The sequence below is a fragment of the Globicephala melas genome, chromosome 1, assembly GCF_963455315.2.
Source record: "Globicephala melas chromosome 1, mGloMel1.2, whole genome shotgun sequence".
In the NCBI taxonomy this organism is placed as follows: Eukaryota; Metazoa; Chordata; class Mammalia; order Artiodactyla; family Delphinidae; genus Globicephala; species Globicephala melas.
This window is the reverse complement of record NC_083314.1, coordinates 688195-714056: the sequence shown is the minus strand read 5'-3', so window position 1 is coordinate 714056 and position 25862 is coordinate 688195. Positions and strand designations below refer to the sequence as shown.

General features: G+C 58.6%; 1 protein-coding gene across 1 annotated transcript in view; it reads left to right on the top strand.

Moving 5' to 3' along the window:
- The window catches only part of LGR6 (leucine rich repeat containing G protein-coupled receptor 6), a 95926-nt gene that overhangs the window by 18814 nt on the left and 51250 nt on the right, over nucleotides 1-25862 (top strand). Inside the window, exons 2-4 of the mRNA XM_030844414.2 lie at nucleotides 4794-4865; nucleotides 7134-7205; nucleotides 10603-10674. Coding sequence (XP_030700274.2) covers nucleotides 4794-4865; nucleotides 7134-7205; nucleotides 10603-10674 — 216 coding nt within the window. The remainder of the gene's footprint in view (nucleotides 1-4793; nucleotides 4866-7133; nucleotides 7206-10602; nucleotides 10675-25862) is intronic.

Here is a 25862-nt window from a genome sequence, read left to right as displayed (position 1 = left end):
GTCACAGCCGAAAAGAGTTCCACCTGCGGGCGCGAGCCGGGTGAGTTTCTCCCAGAGAGATTCTATCTTGATAACATGTGGATACTTGGAGAATGCTTGTGATTTTCATGAATACAACCCAAACTTGCACGTGTACAAACACACACACATGCCCTCCCGCGACACGCATGTCCGGTGCCTCACTAGACAGGCGCTGCAGGGCCTCACGAGTCCTGACACTCGCAGTGCTTACACGTTCGCACGGCCCGCGCCCCTCTCCCTGCCTTGGTCCAGGCGAGGACGGCTGGGCGCCCGGGGTGACCTCTCCCAGGACCGCCACCTTCACCGGACTCCCGGGTCAGAGCTCCCGAGGGCAGGTTCCTCCTGAGGCCCGCGTGCCGGCCCCCTGGTCCCCAAGGCCGGCGGCCGGGCCTGGAGCCGCCGCTGCGTCTCCCTCCGCGGCTCCGTGTCTTCCTCCGCCCCTCTTTCCTTGGTGCCAGCCCCAGCCTTTTCCTGCAGTGCCGACGGACCCCCCTCCTGCCCCTCACGGAGCCCTGCAGCTGGGCTGGTCGCTGTCCCGGGCGGGATGCGGGCGGGCGGGGTGCAGGCCCCCTCCTCCCCAAGGAGAACAATGAGGCTGCTCGTCGGGGGGGGGCGGGGGGGCATGGAGCCACATCAGAGCCTCTGAGGTGCAGCCCCCGGGGCGACGGCTGAGTGATGGGGTCTGAGTCACATGCCCGCGAGCGCCTGTGGAGACACGTCCAGAGATGCTCGGGGTACGTGTTCAGAGGTACCTGCTTTTGCGGATCCTCACGCCTTCCTGCCGGGCCGATTGTGCCCGGGCCGGGGGCCGGGCAGGAGGGTCTGCGGCCTGAGCTCCCGTGGCCTCACCGTCCCCTCCCGCCACCGTCCAGCGTGCTTGCGGCTCTGCGGCCGCCAGCCAAGCAGCCACAGCTCGCCCGGCCCTCCTTCTGGACGGGCAGGCCGGGAATGGCCCGGCCCGGGACCGCCCCTCGGTCGTCATGTGGAGCCGGACGGGAGCCTGCCGGTTCCTCGGCTCTACCTGCCCCCGATGGCTTCCTTCCTCAGAGCATGTAGCGTCCAGAGGCCAGGCTTCACCGGAGGTAAAACACCGGAGCCTAAACAGCCTTTTCATAGGTTGGAGCTGGGCCCCGAACCCCTGACCCCCACCCTATCTCCAGCACACACGTCCCACGCGTTTCTTGTGGAAAATGGAGACCCTGGGGTTTGCAGGCAATGTGCACCCCTGGGGAGGAGGGAGCTGCAGGAAGCCCCGCGGGTGGTGCCCGGCCACACGGTGGGCCGGTCTGGGTCCACCCTGTGCCCTCAGGCTGGGGGGAGTTGGCAGAGGTGAGAAGCAGCTGTTGGAGTCTGAGACAGGAGGGATCCCAAGTGTATGAGACGCACACGTGCAGCCTGAGCGTCACTGCTCCCCGGCGCATACTGGGAGGAAAACGCTGGGGCAGGGCAGGACCAGCAGGCTAAGGTCACGCCTTCTGCCTGCTCCAGGCCTGCTGGGCTGGGACGCTTGCCCACAGGTCACCGAGGGACAGGACTGGTGTGTGTGCACTGTTAGGCAGTCTGTAAGCCCTGGCTCATTTAATCCTTACGAGGGCCCTAGGAGTTTGGTGGTGTTCAACCATTTTTATGGATGAAGAAACGAAGGGTCATAGTGATTAAGAAAGAGCCCGAGGTCTGGCAGGTAAACCAAGGAGAGAGTTGGCCTCAGCGCTCTTTTCCTCTTTGCTTTCTTTCTTTCTTTTTTTTTTTTCCCCCTTGAAAATAGATTTAATCTTACTCAAATTAGAAATGTTCAGCATTTTCCTCTTTGCTTTCTTGAGTGTAAAGTGGAGGTAACATTGGAATCCACCTTGGGGTTGTTGTGAGAATTAACTGGGATTAGAGTAAGTCCCCTCCACACGAACGGGTTCAGTTCCGAGAGCGCGTCTGTAAATCCTATTTGTCTGTAAGTCCAACAAAGTTAGTCTAGGTACCCGACTTACACACTGGCTATAGAGTACTGTACTGTAGTAGGTTTATAACACGTTACACACAAACAATACATAAAAACCAAACACACAAAATAAAGAAGACATTTTTAATCTTACAGTATAGTACCTTGAAAAGGACAATATTACAGTACAACAGCTGGTGTACAGAGGCTGGCATCGAGGGAACAGGCAGGAACAGTTACTGACTGGAGGAGGGAGAGGAGGTGGGAGATGGTAGAGCTGAAGCAACATCAGCAACAGGAGACGGAGGGCAAGCTGCCATTTCACTCACGCCTGACGTTGGTGGCACAGGTGCTGGCTCCTTGCTGGATTCAATTCTTTCCACCCTCTTGAAAAAACGATCCAGTGATGTCTGGGTAGTAGCTCTTTTTTTCTCATCACAGATGACAAGGTAGCACTGGATTGCATTCTGAACGGCTGCTGCCACCTTTGGGTACCATTCTAGGTTCAGGTCCTGTGCCTCATAAACTAACAGTGCCTCCTCGAATAAAGAAAACCCCCTGCCATTTTCTGCGTCGTGAATCTCTCCAGTTCCTCAGTTACTTCTTCTTCCTCCTGTCCCTCTTCATCCTTTCTCTGGGCCTCCAATTCCATCACGTCTTCATTAGTAAGCTCCTCATGTTGCACAGCAAGGAGTTCAGTGAAGTCGTCCTCTTGCAGATCTAGCTCCAGCTTCTCGCTGAGGGTCACTATGTTGCTGAAGACCTCTTCGGACTTCTGATCTACCTTCTCAAATCCACAAAAATCATGAACAAACTGTGGGCAAGGGTTCTTCCAAACCCCATTCATGGTGACCGCCATACCCTCACACCATGCAAAGTCAATGTTTTTATGGTCTTGTAGATGTTATAGTCCTTCCAAAGTTGTCCCTAGGTTGTTCCTGATTTGTCAGTTACCTTTACTGCCTGACAGAAAGTGTGACGTAAATAATATTTCTTGCAAGTCGCTCTAACTCCCTGGTCCATAGGTTGGATGAGCGACGTAGTATTCGGTGGCAGATGCACTACTTTGACGTTGGGATGAAAGTCATCCATGGATGGGCGGTGGCCCAGAGCATTGTCGAGCAGCAAAAGAATGTTTTGTTGGGACGTGCTTCTCCAAGCAGTATTTCTCTACATCTGGGATAAACTGGTGGAAAAATCAGTCCTGGGAAATGGCCTGTGTAATCCAGGATTTGGGGTTATGCTTCCATGCAACAGGAAGAGAGCCCTTGGCTTTGTGTTTAAGGGTTCTCGGGTTCTCTGAGTGATAAACTAAGAGGCTTCAGCTTCAGTTCACCGGAAGCGTTGCCACCAAACAACAGTTAGCCTGTCCTTTGCTGCTTTACAGCCCGGCATCAACGTTTCCTCCTTACTGATGTAACTTCGGTCCGGCATCCTCTTCCAGTACAGTTGTGTCTCATCCACATTAAAATCCTGGCTGGGTAAATACACACCATCATCAATAATTTCTCAAAGTGTTTCATGCAGTTCCCGGACAGCTACCCTATCTGCACTCGCTGCCTCTCCACTTACTTCTACGTTGTGAAGGTTGGCTCTAGCCTTGAACCGATGAAACCAGCCATGGCTGGCATTAAAAGGTTTGCCCTCTGATTCTTTGCCGTGTTTCTTCTTCAGGTCTTCATGAAGGCTTTTAGCTTTCTCTTGAATCAGCATTAAGCTGAGCAGGACGCAGCGCTGACGTTGATCCTGCATCTGCACACTGAGAAGTTTCTCCCTCTCCTCCATCACTTTTCCATGCTTCTTCAGTATTTTGTCAACATCGTCGGCACAGCAGACTCCACATGTTCCACGATCTTGTCCTTGTTCTTTAGATTCGTGACAACGATAGAATGAGTCATGTTATGAGAATGAGCGATGTCTAACATCTTTTTGCCTCGCTCCACTCTCTCAGTTACTTTCACTTCTGTTTCCATCATTATTGCTTGCCGCTTCTTAGCAGTCCCAGCTACATCACCGCTGCTTTTATGCTTGCTTTCAGACATCCTGGGCTTGAAATAAAGGTACTGTACTACTGTACTCTATACAGTACTGCAAAGTACACAAAAGCGCAACCACTTACAGAGGATGCACACACGTGACAATGTACGCCAGACGCGTGAACTAACTTATGTGACTGGACATGCGAACGCACGTTCACATCTTTGAAGGTTCGTGTGTAGCGGACTTACTGTATTTGGATAAAGGTTAACCTGTGCCTGACACAAAGTGGGCCTCCAGTAAACGCCGGCTGTTACACAGTCACAGTATTGTGATTCCTTTGTGTGCAGGGTATCTTGGAGGGCAGTGACACAGAAACCACCCTCAGCGTCTCTCAGATAATGTGGGAAGGCGAGACTGGGCTAAGGTGGGACTCCTCAGGGCTGTACCAGGGGCCAGGCCCTCTGGTTGGAGAAAAGTAGGAGGAGCCTGGTGGGGTTCTGGGAGAGACAACAGGAGAGAGACTGCAGGCCTCAGAGGGCTGTGGAATCCCGCGGGCTCAGGGACTGAGTACAAGGCAACCCCTGGTGAGTCTGGGGCTGATTCCAGGAGCCCGCGGGATGGCGGTGGTCTCGGGTAGAACGTCCGTGAGGGATCCTGCGTGCTGATTGGCCCTGTCCTGCTCTGACATCCTCTGAAGTTTTCTCTGGCCTGTCCCCGACGGGGCCGGCTTCCTCTGTGGCCCTCGTCACAGCCCGTCCCGTGGAGGGAGGGGGGAGGAGGGAGGCGCAGGGGGAGCCATGGGGAGCACGGCCCGGGGAGGACGCAGCTCACAGCCTGCCCGCTGCCTTCTCTCCCGCAGAGACCTGAGCATGAACAACCTCACGGAGCTCCGGCCTGGCCTCTTCCTCAACCTGCGCTTCCTGGAGGAGTTGTGAGTAGATGGGGGGAGGGGGGGTGGGGGGCTGGAGGCGGGCACTGTGACCTCTGACACAGGGAACCGGGGGTCCCCAGGGGGACGGGTGGAGCCAGTGGAAATGGCCTTGGGGAGCTGTTCTGAGCGGGGTCAGCCCCACCTGCCCAGGTGTGGGCCCGAGGGGGGCGGTGGGGACAGAGGAGCTCGCACATCCAGCCTCTCCCCAGCTGAAGCCGACCGGCTTTCTGTCAACGCTGCTTCTCTCCCTGGGGTCGTCCTTGACCTGCCCTTGCCCCCTGTGTCCGGCCGCCGGCCGCTCCCCAGGTCCTGGTGGTTCTTCCTCTGAAGGTCCCCCGTACCTATCCCTGCTGCTGCTGCTGCCCTGATGTCCCCTCCCCTGAGCCGGCCGCAGCCCCTAAGGACAGATCACCTACCTCCTCTCTGACACACTCTGCCCACCTCAGGGTGCCTCTCACCAGCTCCACGGCCTTCTCCGGCTCCCCACGATCCAAAGGAGCTGCTTCGAGGACCCTCCCTTACCTGGCCCAAGCCCCCCCGGCCAGCTTTGCTCCAGGGAGGCCTGTCCCGCTGCCCATCCCTGGAGCCCTCCTGCATCTGAGCAGGTTGCCCCTCCAGCCCGGCAGGCCCACCATCTCTCTCTCCATTCCGTCAGGGCCAACACAAGGCCCACTTCCTTCAGGAAGTCCTCCTTGGTTGATCCTTCCCCACGGCCTGGAGCCCTGCAGGCTGGCCTCACGTGAGAGAGTCATCTCCTTGGCCAGAGTGCCCGCTGTCCCCTGCAGGCAGCCAGGACACCTGCTCCCAGCCCTGCCCCCCTCCTCACCCGACCCCCAGCCTGCTGGTTCTTGTCTGGGCGTCACCACTGATCCCGGGGCTCTACCAGCTTTGCTTAAACTCTCAGACTGGGGGCTCCTGGCCCTGACCCACTCCTGCACAGCCCTCCTCACCCTGGCCCTAGGCACGGCCCCCCAAGGGTGCACTCGGTCTGCCTGGAGCAGACGAGAGGGCGCCTGGTGTGGGCACCTGGGCTCGCCACGTCAGCGAGTGGGCAGGGTGGGTGGGGACGCCTTCCAAGGAGGAATTTGAAGGCTGTTCTCAAAGGAAGGGACAGAGTGAGAGGCAGCAGAGGGGCCGTCAAGGTGGCGGGGCCCAGCTTGGTGGGAATGAAAAGCAGGGCAAAGGCCTAGGAGCCGGGCTGGCGATCCGGGCACAGCCTGAGCCCTGTGGGCTGCCGGCCCTCCATGCCCCACTCCCTGAGGGGCTGGGCCTGTTTTAGAGGCAAGACGCCCACCTAGGGTACCCAAGCTAGTTACCCCAAAGGTCACGATGCCTTTCCATGTGTGTTTTTTTTTTAACAACACATGTCAAATAACAAGACTCAGTGTGTGTGTGTGTGTGTGTTTATTGGCCGTACCATGCTGCATGAGGGATCTTAGTTCCCCGACCAGGGATCGAACCTGCGGCCCCTGCAGTGGAAGCACAGAGTACTAATCACCTGACTGCCAGGCAAGTCCCCTAGTAGAGATATATTTTTTAAAATAGCTTCTGAGCTGTGTCAGCACGATTTCCGCATCGGCAGTTGACAGGCCTCTCAGTGAGAACTGATGCGCCCAGTGATGCCTGAGAGCCTCTGCTCCGCCCTCAGCAGACCCTGCCCCGCCCTCAGCAGACCCTGCCCCGCCCTCAGCAGACCCTGCCCCGCCCTCAGCAGACTCTGCCCCGCCCTCAGCAGACTGCTCCGCCAGGCTGAGCACTGAGGACGCCCGTCAGCGTCAGCGTATTCCTTCCTGTTCGCTCCTTTCAGAGTTGAGGGTCACGCATGACAAACGTGGAAGCGCTTAATTAGACCGCAGGGTTAGACTAATTGCAACACCCTGTTCCCTGCCCCCTGGACTAGTGGGGTTGTCTGTGTAGTTGAGGGCACAGGGAGACCCAGACACACCCGTCTGATCTAACTCCACTGGTGACGGGAGACAACGTAGGGGGATGGTGGGTAAGCAGGTCAGCGCTGTGGATGGACGTGGTGGACGTGGGCCTAGTGGTAATCAGGTCCAGGGAGACACCAGGCACCCTCTGTGACCCGAGCCTCGGTTTCCTCCTCTGAAGGCTGGGGGTCCTAGTGGGCCCCCTGCAGGGTCATGGTGCCGTTGGCAGTGCAGTTACACCAGCAGCCTCCCTCCCACGTCCCAGGATGCTGACCCAGGGCCACCACCCTGCCTGGCTCCCTGCCAGCATCACCCACCGGCCCTTCTCTCTGACTTGCAGGCGTCTCTCTGGGAACCGCCTCTCGCACATCCCGGGACAGGCGTTCTCTGGTCTCCACAGCCTGAAAATCCTGTAAGTCTAAGTCCCACTTTACATGGAGGTGCAGCCTGGAGAACTCTGGGCAGATGGAAGCTTTCTAACCTGTGTCTTGGTTTGCCACTGGCCTGCTCATTTCCTTATCTTCACTTTTCATTTTAATGATGTCCATGTCTTTGCTCTCGCCCTGTCTAACAAACTCTGTGATTTGTAAACAAACATATAACAGCACCTGATGCTTAGGCCACATGTAGGGAAGTGACCTCCTCTCCTTTCTGTGACGTGAATAGTGCCCGTTAGCACAGGTCTTTGAGGGTCAAGGTCAGATTCAGACCCACGTGCCCCCCCGGAACTCTCAGGCTGGGCGGTTAGGACAGTTTCTGGAGAGGAGGAATCTCCGCTGTTTTCCTCTGGACCTCCTTCCTCTCGAGCCCCAGCCTTGGTCTCTGGCTACAGCACTGGGTCCCATTCTCTCTGCAAACATGTCCCGTTCTCCAGTTCCTAGGCGTCTCTGTCCCTGAAGCAAAAGGAAAGTGAGAAATGAAAAGGACCTCGTGTTATTCTCTTCCATTGAGCCCACAGCCCATTGGACGAAAGGGGACGCTACGGCACCCTCTCCCCAACCCCAGTCCACAGCTCACCTTGTCGCAACTGCGACTGTCCTCCCCGGGCCCCACTCCTGCTCTTGTGATGAGTGTGGGTGAAAGGAGGTGGGAGAAGGGGATGCGGGGGGTCTGAGGGTGGATCAGAGAGGCTCCTCGGGAGGGCTCGTCACCACAGGGACTGGCTTGGGAAGAAGAGGAGGAGCCTGGGGGCTGATCCTGGAGCATCTGAAATTCCCCTAAAATGGTGAGCCACTCCCACGCTCTCCTGCCCCCTCAGCCCCAACTTGACCGGCAGGTCTTCTTTGTACAGTTGAGCGGGTTGTTCACTGCACAAGACCATCGCCTGAGGGGTGAGAAGGGGCTGAAATCTAGCCCTGTGCCAGCCTTGGGGCTACTTCCATCTAGAAAGGAGTATCTTTCTAATTTGCTCCAAGTTGTCAATGGGCTGGCGGTGGCCCTGCCCACTTGGCCCGTGAGCTTCAGGCTTCCAGCCTGTCAGCAGCCCCCAGACCACCTCCAAGCGTTCTCCTTTCTCCACGTTGTCTGACTCCGGCACTGCTGGCCTCTGGCTCCAGGGCTCTGGCCTCTCGTGCTGCCCTACTCCCTCTCTGCCCTTGGGCGCTCTTCCTCTGTCCCCTGTCCCTCCTCCTTCCGCTCTGCTGCAGACCCTGCTCTCCCATCCTGCCGGCCCTCAGTCCTTCCTGCCTCTTCTCTCGGTCTGTCTGTCCCGCTCCCACCAGCATCGCTTCCCCGAGGGTGGGGAGGGCCCCGGAGCCAGACGTGGCCCAGGCGGCCTGCGTGGTGGCATATCCGTGCCCCGCGGCAGGCCCAGACCTGCAGCCGGATTGGTGAGCGGGGGATCTGTCTGCTGGGCTTTCAGAAGATGTGAGACTTGCGTCCCGTTCCTAAGCCCCCAGCTTAGGGTCGAGCCTCTTTCTTCTTCGCCTGCGTCAGGCAATTAATCAAAGCCTCCCGGAAGCCGCAGCCCCGCCCCCTGGACACCGTGCGGCCTAGCGGGTCGGGCGGCAGGAGAGGCTGCGGCTGGAGAGGAGGGCAGCCAGGCAGTCCATTCCCATCGCCACTGACCCCCAACTGCCCCCCCGAGGACACCCCAGTTCCCCAGAGCCTTCGTGTCCGCTTCTCTGCTTCAGGGATGGGTGGGTGGTCTCGGGGGATGGTGCCCGCCTACTCAGCGTCTTCACAGCAGGGATTCCACTTGCATCTGGGCAAGAAGTGCCTCCTGGCGCCCGCCACGGTTTCTCCTGCAGTGCCTTCCCTACTTGTTTTCAGACCTGCGAGAAAAATAGAGCAGTAAAGCCCGCTGTCAGCACGATAACCTCTTTTTGTGCTGGGAGGCGGTCACTTTAGCTGCTCCAGGGGCCCCTATCTGAACTTCATCTTCTTCTGGTGGGTGAGGCCCGGCTGTCCCTGCAGGGCACTCTGCCTCCCCCTTGCCCTTCCGGAGGCAAAGGACCAAAAAAGGGGGTTCCCTCTCTGATCCTTTCTGAGCGGCTGTGGCAGAACCCCTCCCCTGTCCCTCCCGCCCAGCCCCACACCTGACCTGGAAGTCTTACTCCTAGGGTCCCTGACTTCCTGCGCTGGTTCTCCAAGCCTCTGGCCAGGCTTGGGTCAAGAGGGTCAGCCCCTGCCCCGTGCCTTTTCCCGCGACCGTAGGTGGGAATCCCTGTCCTGCAGAGTCCTGAGGCTGAGAGCCCAGACACACTGCCCCCACTCGCCCCCCCACCAGAGCTGTCCTCAGGGAAGCCACAGTTCTTTCTGACCCAGGTGTGTAGAGAGATGCCTGGACCTCTGAGGGCACCTGCCCTGTGCCCGTCGGGGCAGGTGAGGGGCAGATGTGGCCAGAGCTCCTGCATGGGGTAATGCCTAGAGGGAGGGTGGACGGCATGCCTGGCACACAGTAGGTCTCCCTGGAGGTCCCTCCCAGTTCCAGAGCAGCCTATCCTGCAATAGGTGCTGTTCCTGGGGCTGTACGTGGCCCAGGAGGGCCCGACGGGTGTGCGGGTCAGGGTGGGGCAACTTCCTTCTTTCCTGCCCCCGGCTCTTCCCTGACCCCCTGGAGGGCCCGCCCCACGTGCCCCCCCTCCTCTCCAGAGGCCAGCAGGGAAGGACGTTCCAGTGGCAGCGGCCACCCAGGTCCTCCCTTAGGGCCGGGCGAGCAGGACCCTTGCCCAGGGCCCTGAGGCTTCAGGGACTCCCCGAGGCCCTGGAGTGGCCTCCTCACAATTTTCTGAGCACAGCTCTGGTGGCCAGGGTTCGCTGGGGTCAGCAGTGCCACCTGGAGGCCCCAGACCCCAGTTTCTCCCCTTCTCGCTCTCTGACTCACTGCCCCGCGGGTCCAGGAGGGCAGCCTCCCTAGCGGATCGTGCCCCCGGCTGGCATGTCCCTGCTTTTGTGGGGTCATGTGTCATGGCGTCACCAGATGGTGCTGACACTCCGATCTGGGTGCCTCAAGTTGTCTCTATAGACACACACACCACAAGGACAGACTTGCCTGGGCCCTGCGCATCCTCCCCTTCCCCGAAGAAAACCCGGCCTCTCGGCTGCAGACGGAGAAACTGAGGCCTGGGGAGGAAATCGTGCATTTGCCCACGTCCTTCCAGAGCAGACGGCCAGAGGATCCCGCGTTCCGCTCCCCGGCCTTTTCCCCAAAGTCCCTCTAGGGCACTCTCCCAGCCCAGTGCACAGCGCCCTGGACCTCCAGCCAGGGAGGGGTGGGACAGGACTCTGGGCTCTGAGGCTGGGCTCCAGCGTGGCGGGCAGGCAGGCGGGCGAGTGGGAGTCCTTCAAGCCGCCTCTTCCCCTCACAGGATGCTGCAGAACAACCTGCTGGGAGGGATCCCCGCCGAGGCGCTGTGGGAACTGCGGAGCCTGCAGTCTCTGTGAGTCGGAGGTGGGGCTGGGGGCGGGCCTGGGCACCCCTTCCTCCCTGCACCCCCCACCCCCCGTCCCGACAGTGCGCTCCTGGCTTTTGTTTCTTCAGGGGGCTCTCATCGTCATATGTCATGTGTACGAGTGCGTGTGTATCTCGGGGCAAGAAGGCACCCAGATCCTGTGGAGGACTGTGGGGATGGGACCTCCCTGGGTGGGGCCCCCGGGGCCGCCGTCCTGGGATGTCTGGCCTTCTGCCGTGGAGTCTGGGTGGGCATTGGAGGTTGCTGCCCTAAAGAAGCGTCAGGAAGGGTCTGTCTTGTCAGGAAGGAGCTCACCTGCTCCGACCCTGGGGCTTTGGTAGCGGGGGAGCGTTCGAACTCAGACAGACGTCTCCCCGCGTCCCAGACTCACTGGCCCCCGTGACCCGTCCAGCCCGCCATGGAACGCTGCAGTTCCTGTCCTGTCCACTAGGGGCGTCCAGAAGGGATGTCGTCCAGAGCATCAAAGAGGTTTCCACGGGGGAAAAGACTTCCACTGGACGTCTCCACACTTACTTAGACGTTAATGTTTTCCCTGTGACTTGCGTCTTCTGCGTGCTTGGGGACTCTGAGGGTCTTGTCTTTTACACGCTTGGGCCACACAGGCACTTCCTGCACTTTCTGAGACACGGAGGCCCTGCGGCCGGGAGACTAGACGGCCAGCTCCCTCCGTGGCCGTGCCCCCTGCTGCCCGGGGGGTCAGGGTGGGGATGGGGACACAGGCCCAGGGCCCCCCGGGTCTGAGGCCGCCGAGAGGGCGTTGCCTCTTGCAGTCCTGTGAAGACACCGCTGGCGGCGGGCTGGCTGGCTCTGGTCTGAACCGCTGGTCTCTGACCGTCTCTGTGCCCAGCTGCCCGCCTCCCCATGGGGGGCGGTTGCCCCCCCCCGCCCCCGACACCTCAGGGGGTTTCACGAAGAGCAAGTACGCAGCGGATGTGGGGAGGACCTGGGGCAGCTGTGCCGTGCGGGATACAGCTGTTATGTAGTTCATTTAGCTTGTTTCCCGCCCGTTCATTTCACACGTTTTTGAGGCTTTGCTGCGGAGGCAAAAGCCGAGTTTTTTGCTTCTTGAAGGATTAGTAAGTGTCAAGCGGGTGAAGGGGCAGGAAAGGACATTCCAGACAGAGGGAACAGCACGTGCAGAGACTGGGAGAGAAGAAGGAGCTGAGTGGGCCGTGGAGAGTGTGCACGGGGGCAAGCTTGGCTGGCTGTGGGGGGGCTGGGGGCTGGTGGAAGGGCAGGAGCGAACGAGATCCAGAATCCACGAGAGATGAGGAGGACCTTGCCCAGGATCCCGGCTTCATGCTCAGGGCCCTGGGGAGCCATCAACAGGACCTTCAGCCGGAGTTTGCATCACCGCAGATCACCCTGGCGGCAGTCAAGGAGGACAGCCTGGAGGCGGGGAGCTGGTGCCGGGCTCCTATGCCAAGGGAACGTGACGGGGCCGGAGGAAAGGCGGGGGCAGTGGCTAAAGGAGCAGCAGACTGGCTCTGGGAATATCAAGAAGCCTGGTTGTCAGGGCTCTGGGCTCAGACTGCCTGGGTTCAAATCTCAGCTCCTCCATTCACTCCCTGTAAGGCCTGCAGTGGCCTGGCCTGTGTGCTTCTCGTTTTTCAGTAAAAGGGAGGTGGTGAAAGGGTCTGTGTCCCTCGATAGGACAGAAAGGAGCTACTGCTACCACTGTCACTCCTGGGGATGGTGGTGTTGACCGGACGCGGGCGCCCAGGGACAGGAAGAGTCGTATTGACCGCCAGCTCTCTGGCCTGGACACCTGGGTGGACAGAGGGGCCGGTCAGCTACAGCCTGGCCCGCGGTGGGGACTTAGTGAGAACGTGTTGAACGAGTGGTGAGTCGTGAATCCCAGGGGATGCGCCAGGGAGGGCACAGGGCAAGGGGGACGCCGAGGCCCCTTTGGACATGTTGGGTTTGTGGTACCTGCCTGGTACCTGGTGGGGTGACCAGGCATCTGGGATAAGTTGGAGCGCGGGTCACTCTGCCTGCAGGACATCAGAGTGTGCATGTGCCTGTGTGTGTGTGTGCGCACGTGTGTGTGCATGTGCTGGGAGAGGGGGGGCGTCCCCCTACCTGAAGCTTCTGTTTGGTGGGTGTTACATCAAAGTGACACGCTGTCCAGCTGACTCAGGCCCCTCCCTCCAGGAGGGGTCAGGAGTAGCAGGCCCAGACTGCCGGGCTGAGCGGAGCGGGGGGAATGGCCTCCGTCGAGTGCCCTGCGTGCCGGCACCACGTGCGGCGTCACACCCACGTGATCCGGTTCCATCCTCACGCGCCCCTGTGACAGTGGCCGTCTCTGTCATCAGATGAGGGAACAGAGGCTCCGACCGGCTCAGGGCCTCCCGCGGTCAGAGCTGGCACCTGGGGCGGCAGGTCCACGGCAGCCAGGCCCCCGGGACCCAGGTCCCCAGGGAAGGCTGTTCCTCGCCTCCCCTGGACAAACTCCCACGGACATTCCTGGAATGTCCATGGAGGTTCTGTCCCGTGGTGCACAGGACAGGAAGCGGGTTTGGGTGTGGGGAGCGGTCAGGGGATGGGCCCAGGCACGCAGCCCGATGTAGCACCCAGGCTCTTTGGCCCCCCCATCACCCCCCCGGCCCCTGCATACACTTGCTTCCTCCCCGACCGCTGTGGGAGGGCGAGGGTGGCTGTGCCGGACGTGTCACGCCAGGCTAGAGCCACGGCCAAGAGAAACCACGGCAGCCACAGGAGCCTGGGGGAAAAGAGAAACTGGGTGGGGGTGAGACAGGGCCGGGGGTGGCAGGGGAGCCCATGGAAGAGCAGAGAAACAGCCCAGAAAGACCTCAGGCCTGGTCCGGGTGGGGTCTGAGAGGAATCAGAAAGGCCCAGTGGCAGGATTAAATTAGGGGAGAAAACAGAAAACAGTCCCATCCTGGACACGCTGGGAGGAGCACGTCACCACAAGGGCAGCCCCGTGACACCGCCGCTCTCTGCCGAGCCGGGGAAACGCGTCCAGGGCGGTGCGGACTCTAGCCCGAGACCCCCGTCAGAAGCAGCGCAGCCCCGTCTGAGACACACCGGGGCCTGTGCTGGGGGAGGGAGTGGGAGGGGCGCCCGTGCCCGAGTCACCTGTGACGGCTGCACGCTTGGTCTCTGGGGGCTGGCACAGTGGGTGGTCCCTCTGCAAACACGCGCGTCTTCTGCCTGTGGGGCGAGGAGGAAAGTGGCCCAGCCATGCCACCCAGCGCACAGGCTCTTGGAGGACAGGGATCGCGGGTCTTCCTGGGGGCTTCTGAGCAGATCCCCCTTGTTCCGTATCTCTGACCCTCCTCTGAGGCACAGCTGTCCCCCAGACCAGTGATGACCAGCACTTATGGCCCCTTCCGTGTGTGAGCCGCTGGTACTCACACCTCACTTCACCTTGGGGCTCTGTGGGATGGTTAGACCGCTAACCTCGTCACCCCATGTCACAGATGAGCAAACTGAGGCACAGCTGGTGCAGGGACTCGGTGGAAGGGACACAGACAGTACGTAGCAGAGCCGGGGTCAAAGCTCAGGCAGCCTGGCCCAGGGTCCACCCACATACCGTGACACTCAGCCATCCCCCAGGGCCATGCTGAGGGCACTGAGTGGGCAGACGATGAGCCCTGGGCACTGGGCCGTCGGGGGCTCTGGGACCATGGTGTCTCCAGTGCATCTCCTCCCAGGGCTGGCCTTGCAGCGTACGCCCCGCTGGAGGATGCCCACGGACGCTGGTTTGGCCTGCGTGTGTCTGCACCCTGGGATTCCGGGGTTGGGTGGGGCCGGTTGGGCCGATGTAACAGAGTGCCGTAGGTGGGTGGCTCAGGAGTTGTTTATTTCTAGCAGCTGGAGGCTGGCAGGCTGCGATCGGGGCTGTGGTGGAGCTCTGGTGAGCGAGGGCCTCTTCCGAGCTGCAGACGGTGCCCTCGCGTTGGGGGAGCAGAGGTGGGCAGAAAGAAACCTTCTCCTGACTCGTGAGGGCTCTAATTCCTCCCAAATGCCTCGCCTCCTAATTCCATCGTAGGGAAGAGGGTGAGGTCTTCAACATACGAATTTCAGGGGACACAGACGATCGGTCCCTGGCACATGGACAGTGTTGGTTGCCAGGGTAGCCCAGGCTGCTGACACTCTGGTATCGCCGTGGATCCCTAGAGACCCCTGGTGCTGGTCAGACCCCCAGACGCTCCTCAGGAGAGGCCGTGAGGCTGCTTGTGCCTGATAACCATTGACTTGTGAAGAGCCTTAGTACCCTGTCGCCAGAAACAGCGCTTCCGACCCAGCCATGCGAGGAACAGCCTGTGCACTACAGCCCACTGACCGACAGCGCTTGGGGGAGCCTGGCTGCAGCTTCCCACTGGGGTAGAGGCGGAACCGGCTGTGCATGGGAGGGGGTCCCTCGGGGAAGCGTTTTCTCAGACCTCTGAGCGCCGGGGGAAGGAGGAGGGCATCACGGGGCCAAGGACGGTGTCTTCGGGGCAGGGGCCCAGGCAGAGAATGGCTCACACCGCCTGGAGGGACCGTGTCAAGCAGTGGTTCTCCGGGCGGGGGCCCTGGGCACCGGCGCCAGCGTCTCCTGGGAACCTGTCAGACGTGGCCTCCCAGGCCCCACCCGCACCTGCTGAATCAGAACCTCTGAAGGTGCGGCCCGCAATCGCGTTTCCACGAGCCCCCCACCCCAGTGGATTCTGATGCCCGTAGAAGAGTAAGAGCCAGTTATGGACGAAAGGACCCCCCAGCCCCCCGGGCGGCCTCAAATAGCAGACTCGGACGCTTGCACGGTCTGGAGGCCGCAGGCCAAGACGAAGGTGTCAGCAGGGCGGGTCCTCCTCAGAGCCTCCTCCCGTGGCTGTGAGCTGCCAGCGTTCCTCGTGGCCACATCACCCGTCCTCACGAGGCCCCTCTCTGCTTGTGTCTCTCACAGTACACTTGTCACTGGCTTTAGGGCCACCCCAATGATCCAGGTGATCTCACCTTGAGACCCCTAACTTAGTTACACCTGCAAAGACTCTTTTCCAAATGCAGTTCTTCCATCCACAAGTTCTGGGGGTTAGGATGACAACGCACCTTCTTGGGAGGCACCACCCAGCCCAGCCAGGGGTGTGAGGGGGACAGAGGGCCGGTGAGGGTCCCGTGGAGAGTGGCAGGGTGATAGCTGGGCGTTGAGTCAGAAGGAGACCAGAGGCTCAGCCAGGGTGGCGGTCCATGAGTCAGCCGGGCAGGGGGGCGGCGTCTGCCCAGCACGGCCCGGCACCAGCGGGAGGTGGGACATGGTCCAGGCCTGGGCGGCTCTGACCCTGGCGATGCCCGGTCTACCATGGACAAGCCCCCGAGCTGCCCTGAGCTCTCAGGTGATCCAGTGGATATGGTCAGCGCCGCCCAACTTGCCTGCCGGCCAGAGAAAGCCCAAAGCCCGGCTGTGCTGTGGGGCCCACCGAGGGGTCCCCAGGGACCACGAGGTGGCACATGGCCTCCCTGGCACGGCTATTTCGGGCCCCATGATTATATGCTACTGTATTTGGATCTCCCCAAGGTTCCGGGAGTTGATTACTACATGCGTCTGGGTCAGAGGCTGGTTCGAGGTGGGTGGGTGGGCGGGCACGCGGGCAGCCCCCTGCGTGTGACGAAGGTCTCAACACGGGTAATTTGGCTCCCGGAGAACTAGGAGAGTGTCCGCTTGGGCTGGGCCCTGGGATCCTGTGAGCGTTCTTTCAGCCATAAATGCTGGTCTGGGAGAGAGTTGGCCCAAGCTGGCCCACCAAGGAGCAGCGTGGCCCTCGGCCCTTGTGGGTCTCCTCAGCCCCGTGGACCACCGACAGGCCTAGGCCTGAGAGACCTGGGAGAGGCAGGGGCGCCCAGGGCAGGGGTGGGAGCTGGCCACTCAGACTGAGATTAGGCGCACATGGGCCCCGGGCAGAGCCAAGAAGTGGGGTGACCCCCCCATGGGGAGATGACAGAGGCAAGGTTCCTCCCTCCTGCAGTAGTGCCTCTTCCTGAGCAGCTGACGCCAGTGTGGAGATCTGGCCTGGGTTCTGGGTATGTGTGGAGGGCAGAGGAGCTCCAACCCCTGGTGTCCACCTGTCCGTCCATCCATCCATCCATACATCCATCTCCCCTTCCTCCCTCCCTGCATCCACCCATCCATCCATCCATCCATCCATCCACGCATCCGTCCATCCGTCCATCCTTCCATCCATGCATCCGTCCACCCATCCATCCATGCATCCGTCCACCCATCCATCCATGCATCCGTCCATCCTTCCATCCATGCATCCGTCCACCCATCCATCCATGCATCCGTCCACTCATCCATCCATCCATCCGTCCATCCTTCCATCCATGCATCCGTCCACCCATCCATCCATCCATGCATCCGTCCACCCATCCATCCATGCATCCGTCCACCCATCCATCCATCCATCCGTCCATCCATCCATCCATGCATCTGTCCACCCATCCATCCATGCATCCGTCCATCCTTCCATCCATGCATCCGTCCACCCATCCATCCATCCAGCCATCCGTCCATCCTTCCATCTATGCATCCGTCCACCCATCCATCCATGCATCCGTCCACCCATCCATCCATCCATCCATCCATCCTGCCATCCATGCATCCGTCCATCCACCCATCCATCCATCCATCCATCCGTCCATCCTTCCATCCATGCATCCGTCCATCCATCCATCCATGCATCTGTCCACCCATCCATCCATGCATCTGTCCACCCATCCATCCATGCATCCATCCATCCTTCCGTCCATCCTTCCACCCATCCATCCATCTATCCATCCACCCATCCATCCATGCATCCGTCCACCCATCCATCCATGCATCCATCCATCCTTCCGTCCATCCTTCCACCCATCCATCCATCTATCCATCCACCCATCCATCCATGCATCCATCCATCCTTCCGTCCATCCTTCCACCCATCCATCCATCTATCCATCCACCCATCCATCCATGCATCCGTCCACCCATCCATCCATGCATCCGTCCATCCATCCGTCCATCCTTCCATCCATCTGTTCACTTGCTTATTCAAGCCTGAAATGCCTGAGCTCAACAGTAAAACAAGGGCCCTGCCTTTCAGCAGCTCGTGCTTTGATGTGGGAATATCGCACACCTAGACCCCCATCCCCACCCATACGCCATGGACTTAAGCTTCTGAGACAGAAAAGTCAGGGCAGGTGAATGTGATGTAAAGTCAGTGTAGACAAATGAAGCAGAGCTGATGGACATGGTGAAGCCCAGTGTATGTAATGACAATCACACTTGTGGTTCTGGCTTGTTGAACGCCCACTGTGGTACCAGGATCTAGGCTAATGCTCAGCAGATGTCACCTCACTCATTCCTGGGGACACATCTCTGTGGGACGTCCCATGGTCCCCATTTTACAGATGAGGAATGAAGGTTCAGGGAGTTGATCACAGAATTGGTAAACAGTTTGCTGGGAGCTCACCAACTCGTTTCAGAATTCCATCCCACTGAAGCCTTAGAGCCCAGAGGGAGGTGAGGGGTGGCCAGATCCCAGCCAGGAAGAGGTGGGGACAGCGTCTGTGTGCTGGCCGCCAGCCTACCACTGGGGGCTCCCCTGCCCTCACTCCCCGGCCATGCAGCCGTCCGTCTGTCCGTCCGTCCGGGGAGAGAAGACTGGTCAGGGGCTGGGAAGGGGCGATCTTTTTTGAGAGTCTGTGAGTAATCGTCCACCTGTTTCTGGCCTTTGGCGCCCAGGTGGTGGCCAGCCGCTCGCCGGTGTGTGGGAGTCTGCACACCAGCCGGAAAAGGCCACAGGTGCCTGGGCTCCTGCTTGGGCCGCCGCAGAGGCCGCAGGGTGGAGGCTGCCCGCCCAGGCGCAGGGCCTCAGAGTACCAGGGGGAGGCGGCGGGTCACCGGGTCCAGGCAGGGGTGGGGACTCTCCTGGCGTCACCAGCGAGATGGGGGCAGGCCTGCAGATGCTTTTTCGCTCCTTTCTGAAAGGGGACCATCATTTTACGAGCCTCTGTGACCTCTCTGGCCAGATGGCGCTAAGATCAGTGGTTCTGGAATGTGGCCCCCCCGGGACTCTGGCCAAAGTGGCGGCGCCCCCTCACCGGCCGCAACACGTGTTTGGACTTGGAGCCAACTCCTCCCCCCGCCTGCCCCGAAATAACACCGTCCGCTCCGGCGGGACCTGGTCTGGAGGACTCCATGGCCCTCGGGAGGGGTCTGGGTGGTGGGGAGGGCGGGGGTGCCGCGCTGTCTGCAGCTGGGTGAGTCTCGAGGGGCCCTGGCAGCCCTGGAGAGGACAGCCCCTCACAGAACCGTGTCTCCCCGAGAGAAAGGGCAGGTCTGGCTCCCGGCTCCTCCCGCGCCTGCCCTCCGGAGACTTCTTCAGGGCGCCCCACCCTGATGCCCCGCGCCGGAACACAGCACCTGTCTGGGACTGGAGGTGACCTTGGCCCATCCCGCTCCTCGGAGCCGAGGCACCGCAGTTTGGGCCGAGACTGGGAGGAGAGGCAGAGAGAGGGCGGGAGCAGAGGGAGGGGAAGTGGGAAGGGGCTTACTCTGAGCATCTCCAGGTGATGGTACCACCCAGTGCCTCCGCGGACTGCAGGGCCCTGGGCTCTGGTGCCATCTCGGACGCTCTGCTCCAAGGCCTCTCCAGCCACCGATCCCCCTTCACAGTGCACACGTTGTTCCGTTTGTCACCTCCAGGCTGGCCTCTGCGTCTCCCGGTCCCTCGCAGTGGTTCTCACCAAGGTCCAGATCTTCGCTAAGCCCAGCCGGCCCTGCCCAGCCCTTGTCTCACGGGGTCTCAGCTCCCTCTACCTGACGGGCCTCTCCTCAGTCTTCTCTGCAGGCCCCCAGCCGTGCCACCCTATCGATGTCAGAATCCTGGGGGCTCTTTCCTCGTCCCTCTCGAGCCCGTGCCTGCAGCCTGGGCTGCTGCGTGGGCTGCTGGTGGAGTCTCGCGTGGGTGGCCAAGCCGACCTCGAGCTGAACACCCCTGACGCCCCTCCTGAGGGCGTTCCAGCCCCAGCCTCTGTGTCGTCACTTACTTTCCTGATCCATGACTTGGCGGCCATCACTGTCCGCCATCGCCCCTGCCCGGGGTGCAGCAGCCTCCCAGCCGGTCCCCCACTTCGTGCTGGACTCATCCCGATCTTCCCCACTCTGAGTCTGACGGACCTTAAAACACAAACCTGATCGTGTCTCACACACACACACACACACACACACACACACACACACCGCTTAAAATCCCCGTGGCTCCCGACACCCTGAGGACAAAGCTCCTTGCTGAGCTGCCACCTGCCACCGCTGGCAGACCCACTGAGCAAGTGTGTCCTGCTCCCCTGCCCGGGCTTCGGGGGGGCCGTGCAGCCCGCAGGAAGCCTTTTCTGCCCCGACATTCACTCCGCAGGGCCCCGCCACCCCGCACTGCCAGAGCGTCCCGCTCGTCTGCTTCATCCTCTTTCTTCCTTTCTCCGTCCCCTCTGAGTTTCATGAGGGTGGACACTGTCCCTCCTTTTACTCAGGACTCCCCGCCGCTGGTACCGTGCCTGGCCCATGCACGCGCTCAGGCATCTTTGCTTATAAACGTATAAACAAATGAATGCAGAACGGGGCAGAGAGGTGAGGCAGCCCGGCCAGCGATGCACCGGGGTAGGAACGGGAGCTGGCATTTAGACTCAGGTGTGTCTGCTTCTTAAGTGGACCGTCTTTCTGCCAACATTTGCTGCTCCCGCCTTCCTCTGGAAGCTTCCTCAGAACACCCAGGCATTCGAGGAAGGAGGGCGTCCTGGGGGCCTTCCTGCCCTCCACTGGCCCTGTCGGGGGAGGCGGCGGGCAGGCCGAGCTTGGAAGGGAGTCAGGGAATGACAGCAGCCCCGGGCAGAGCCAGCAGAGCACGGTCGCAGGCTGGCGTGGACGCTGCCACGGGCCCTGGCCGCGTGCTGTCAGGGTCTGCACGTTAGCGCCTGGATCTGCCCAGATAAAACAGAGGTGGGTAATAAACTTGTTATTTTTTTTTAAAAAAAGCCATGCAATGCCTTCCAAAGCCAAGAATAACATTATTTAGGATTACCTGCCACTTAGGGATGGTCCCTGCCCCTGTGGGCAACGTGGGCCTTACTCTATGAAGCGGCTGGACCAGGAGGGTCATAATTTCCGGAGCTCAGGGTGGGGCGGGGGTGGGGATGAAGAGTCTGGACGCGATGCATCTCAGCCGGGAGCCAGGAGGCTGGACCCCCTCTCCCAGTCCCCTTCCTTCGTGCTCCTCAGCTGGGGCTGCAGGCCTTCTCAGGGAGCCCCCAGGCCTTCTGGGCCGCCGCAGCTGCCTCGGCCCCAGCCCCAGCCCCAGCCCCAGGCCCAGCGTGCTTCTCTGGCCCTGTTAACCGGCCCCTCAGCTGCACATCTACTAACCTGCGCCTGCGGTAAAACCCTCCCTCCGAACATCTGGAGTGGGGGGAAACGGAGGGGGAGAGCATGCCTGGGGGCCGGGCGTGGCGGTGCTGGAAGCCAGCTGTCTCCCCAGTTCTTAGTCCTGCTGCTTGCTGGGGCTGAATGGGTCGGAGGGGCCAGGTGAGGGTGGGCCCAAGGCTCCCCCAAGTCATTGGATAGCACCACTTTCATAATATTGCTCCTCTGACCAGAAACCACAGACCTCAGGGCCAGCAGGACAAGTCTTGCTATGAGTTACACCTGCTTTCACGTCGGTGTGCCTATACCTGCTCTCTACCCACTCCAGCCAGGTCACTTACCCCATCGTGTCCCTAGCTCCCCAAACCTGTCCCCGCCTACCTCCAAGCGTGGGCTGGAGCTGTTCCTCAGGCTAGGATGCTTTTCCTCTTCCTTTCTGCCAGGATTTGCCTCTCTACTGCTTGAATCAGTGCAACACACCTCCTCCAGGAAGTCCTCCTAGACTGATTCCATCTGACTCTGAGTCTGCTGAGTACACTGAGTACCAGAACCAGGCATCCTCAGTTCTCACAACCAGGACGGCAGGAGGGGAGGCCCTGGCCCGAGCAGAGCAGAGCAGGAAGGATCCAGGCAGAGCTCTCTTGTCTTTGCTGGTGCTGACCTGGAGCCTGCCAACTGCTACTGACTGCCGGGGCTGGAGGAGAACATAATCAGAATTAAGATCGGTGGGGAGGGCAGGGTGTGGGTGCAGACATAGTAAATGCCCTTTAGGTATTATCTACAGATCTCTTTCAGAGTGGGGGTCAGGGCGGCATGTGGTGGGGATGGGATGCTAAGTGGTGACCTTATGGCAAGTCTGGAGAGTTCTGAGAAAGGTTGGTCCATGCCAACCCAGGCAGACGGGACCCTTCTTGGCCCATCTCTCCCTGGTGAGACCTCACCGGTGTCCTGGATCTGACTGCCCCAGCCACTTGGAGTCTGGGAGTCAGAGGGAGAAGGGAGGTGAGGCTCGGGGGGCGTGGCCAGTGGCCAGACCTCACGTATCTGCTGACCCTGGGTGGGCTGGGCTGGGGGCTCCCGCAGGCTCCGTGTCCTTTCAGCTGCGAGGGGTGTGTGTGATTCCAGGGTCTTTCTCTGAAATCGCTGCTGCTTGTCTTTGGAAGCCAGTTCCACCTCTTTCTAGGTGAAAGTTGTCTGCACATCCTGAGCCGTGGTTCTGTAAGCTGCGAACCGGGGATGATAAAATGACTGCTCTGAAGCTTCCTGAGATGCTCCGTGTTCTGCCGGGAGGGTCCCAAGTGCACGCGCAGGGCGTTGCTGTGATGAGGCTTATTATTAGACTGACCCATGGGGCCTGCAGACTCCACGTGAGGGACCCTGGGACCGTGGGGGCTGGAGCGGTGGGCCTTCACTCCCATCAGGCTTTGCTGCAGAACCAGGTGGGGTCCTCCTGAGGGGCCGGTCGCCCCTTTGCGGAGTGAGTGTGAGGCCCTCACCGCTTTCCCTCCATGGCGGTCAGCACGCGCACCAGGCCAGTCAGACACCAGCTTCAGCGAGTGACCGTCAGGGGGAGGTTAGGACATGGTCACAGCAGGTCCGTGCAGCCACGAGCGTACAAGCTGGGGTTTGAATCTGAGCTCATCTGAAGTGCAGGTCCTTCCAGTCTTCTGCATAGGTGAGGAGTTTGATGGCTAGTTTCTTCTCTTTTTGTCTCTCCTTTTTCATAGCTTTACTTTTAAAGGGCAAAACACCTGGGGAATTTAAATACCAATGTGTTCTCGTGTCCAGACGCTCCCGGGACCCTCTGTCCTCTCTCAGCGGAGAAGAGGTCTGATACTTTGTTCGTGTACATCTTTCTGATCTGCAGTGTGACCTGCAGCTTCTTGTGGACATGTTAACTTTTCCACATCCGTATCAGGACTTGCAAACCCAAATTCATCCTCCGCGGCCACGATAATCTCCAGTTGGTCCAAACTAAGGTCTTCATAAAATGGGAACCGGGAGCTTTTCTGCGTCAATCTTGTCACAGTTTCCAGACAACACGGCCTTTGGTTTGGTCCAAAGTCAAAAGGGGCATCGCTGGGCTGGCAGCGTAGCCATGAATCTACCTGGAACCAAGAGCAAGGGCCCAAAGGACACACTGTCATCGCACATAAAACGCCTCGAAATCAATGCCCAAAGCTTTTAGGGCTTTAGAGAACCCCCGGCCTCTGGGTCTAACTGTGGCCGTTAGGATACACTGAGTCACAGAGCTGCTGCTCTCGGGGGCCTGGCAGCCGGCTTCTGAGATGAGCAGGACCTTCACGATGCGAGGGTCCCTCCTGGCTGGAGGAGCAGCAGAGCCCCACAAGGAGAAGCACCCGAGCTGGGCTTCGAAGGTAGAATGAAAGGTGAGCAGCAGAGAGAAAAGGGCAGCCCTGCCGGGAGGGGAGCAGGCTGGGCAGAGAAGTGACTGTGAACTGGGGGGCTGGGGGCAGCGCTGGACCTGGAGGAGGCAGCCTTGGTGCAGGCCTGGCTGGCAGCCTGGAGGAGGCCGTGCAGGGCAGAGCCTGGACCCCAGCAGTGGCCGCAGAGAATGAGGCTTCTCCTGCTCCCCCCCAATCCTCCCCTCCCCGAGCCCCACCCCACACAGGCGCCATCCCCAGCCGAGCGCAACAGAGCCTGGGATTTAATTATACACTGACACAGTTTGTTTTTAAAAAACATGTTTGTTTTTGTTCTGACTCATTGTAGAGAATTTAGAAAATACAGAAAATAAAAAGAAAATAGAAGTCACCCACAGTTCTACCTCCCAGACACGATGCTTGTTAACATGTCTGCATTTCTCTCTGAAACCACATACCCTCACAAACACACGCTTCCTTCATGATATGTTAAATCTTTACAAATTGTGTTGGGGCCTGTTTTATTGTTCCTTCGAGACTGTAGTAACCTAGCACTGGGGTCATTGTTTTAGCTTTAAGTACTTTTAAAATTTGAGATGTAATTCACAGCGTAAGATTCACCCTTTAGAAGTAGACAGTTGAGTGTTTTTAGCATGTTTACACACTTGTGCAGCCATTAGCACTCTCTAATTCCAGCACATCGTCATCTCCCCAAAAGAAACCCATCCCCGTGAGCTGTCACTCCCCATCTCCGCTCCCCACGCCCCAGCCCCTGAGACCTCTAATCTACCTTCTGTCTCTCTGCCTTTGCCTGTTCCGGACATTTCCTATAAATGGAATCGTACAAAACGTAGCTTTTTGTGTCTGGCTTCTTTCACTTAGCATGTTGTCAACATTTGCCCAGGTGTGTATTCGCGGATCTATCGGTACTTCACTCCTTTTGATGGCTGAATAATATTCCACTGTGTGGATAGACCACGATCTGTTTACCTGTTACCAGTTGGTAGATGTTAGGTTGTTTTCACTTTTTGGTTATTGTGAGTAATGCTGCTGTGAACATTTGTGTGGATGTGTTTTCAGTTCTCTCGGGTGTATAACCAGGAGTGAAATTGCTGGGTCACATGGTAACTCTATGGACGGCTGTTTGGAGACCTGTCAAACTATCTTCCAAGGTGGCTGCAGCATCTCACCTTCCCGCCAGCGATGTCCCTATGTCCGTGTCCACACTTGGTACTTACTGTCTTTGTAATTATAGTTTCCTCGTGGGTGTGAAGTGGTGTCTCGTCGTGCTTTTGATTTACACATGCTAGCGACTAATGGTGTTGAGCATCTTCTCATGTGCTTATTGGCCATTTGTTTATCTTGTTTGGAGAAATCTCTGTTCTGATCCTTTGCCTATTTTAAAACTGGATGGCCTTTTTCTGTTGTTGATTTGTAACAGTTCTTTAAATATTCCAGATACAAGTCCCTTACCAGATGTATGATGTGCAAATATCTTCTCTCCCATTCTGAGTCTTGTCTTTTCATTTTCTTGATAGTGTCCTTTAAAGAACAAAAGTTTTAATTTTGATGAAATCCAATTTATCTGTGTTTTCTTTCTTTTTTTTTTCTTCGTTCTTTTGTTGTTTTGTTGAAGAAACTGTTGCCTAATCCAAGGTCAGGCAGACTTATAGCTACGTTTTCCTCTAAGAGTCTTATAGTTTTGGGCCTTTGATCTGTTTTGAGTCCATTTGGTATAAGGTGTGAGACAGAGGTCCAATTTCATTCTTCTGCACGCAGATGGAGAGTTCAACAAACCATTTCATCACCCCAAAGGCTGTTTTTTGAAAAGACTCTTCTTTCACCCATTGAATTGTCTTAGCATCCTTGTTTGTGATCAATTTTCCATAAATGTATGAATGTATTTCTGGATTCTCAGTTCTATTCAGTTGACCTATACGTCTATCCTTATAGACCATCCAGTCTTTTTCTTTTTCTTTTTTTATTAATTAATTAATTAACTTATTTTTTGGTTACACCGGGTCTTAGTTGCGGCAGTCGTGCTCCTTGGTTCCAGCATGCATGTGAGATCTAGTTCCCTGACCAGAGATTGAACCCGGGCCCCTGGAGCTCGGAGTCTTAACCACTGCACCACCAGGGAAGTGCCTACACATCCAGTTTTGATGACTGTAGTTTTGTAGTAAGTTTTGAAATCAGAAAGTGTGAGTCATCCAACTTTGTTTTTCTGTTTCATGATTGTTTTAACTATTCTGTCTCCCTTGCATTTCCATATGGATTTTTAGGATTTGCTTGGCAATTTCTGAAAAAAAAAAGGGGGCCACTGGGAGTTTGATAGCGGTTGTGTTGAATCTATAGATCAGTTTGGGGAGGGTTGC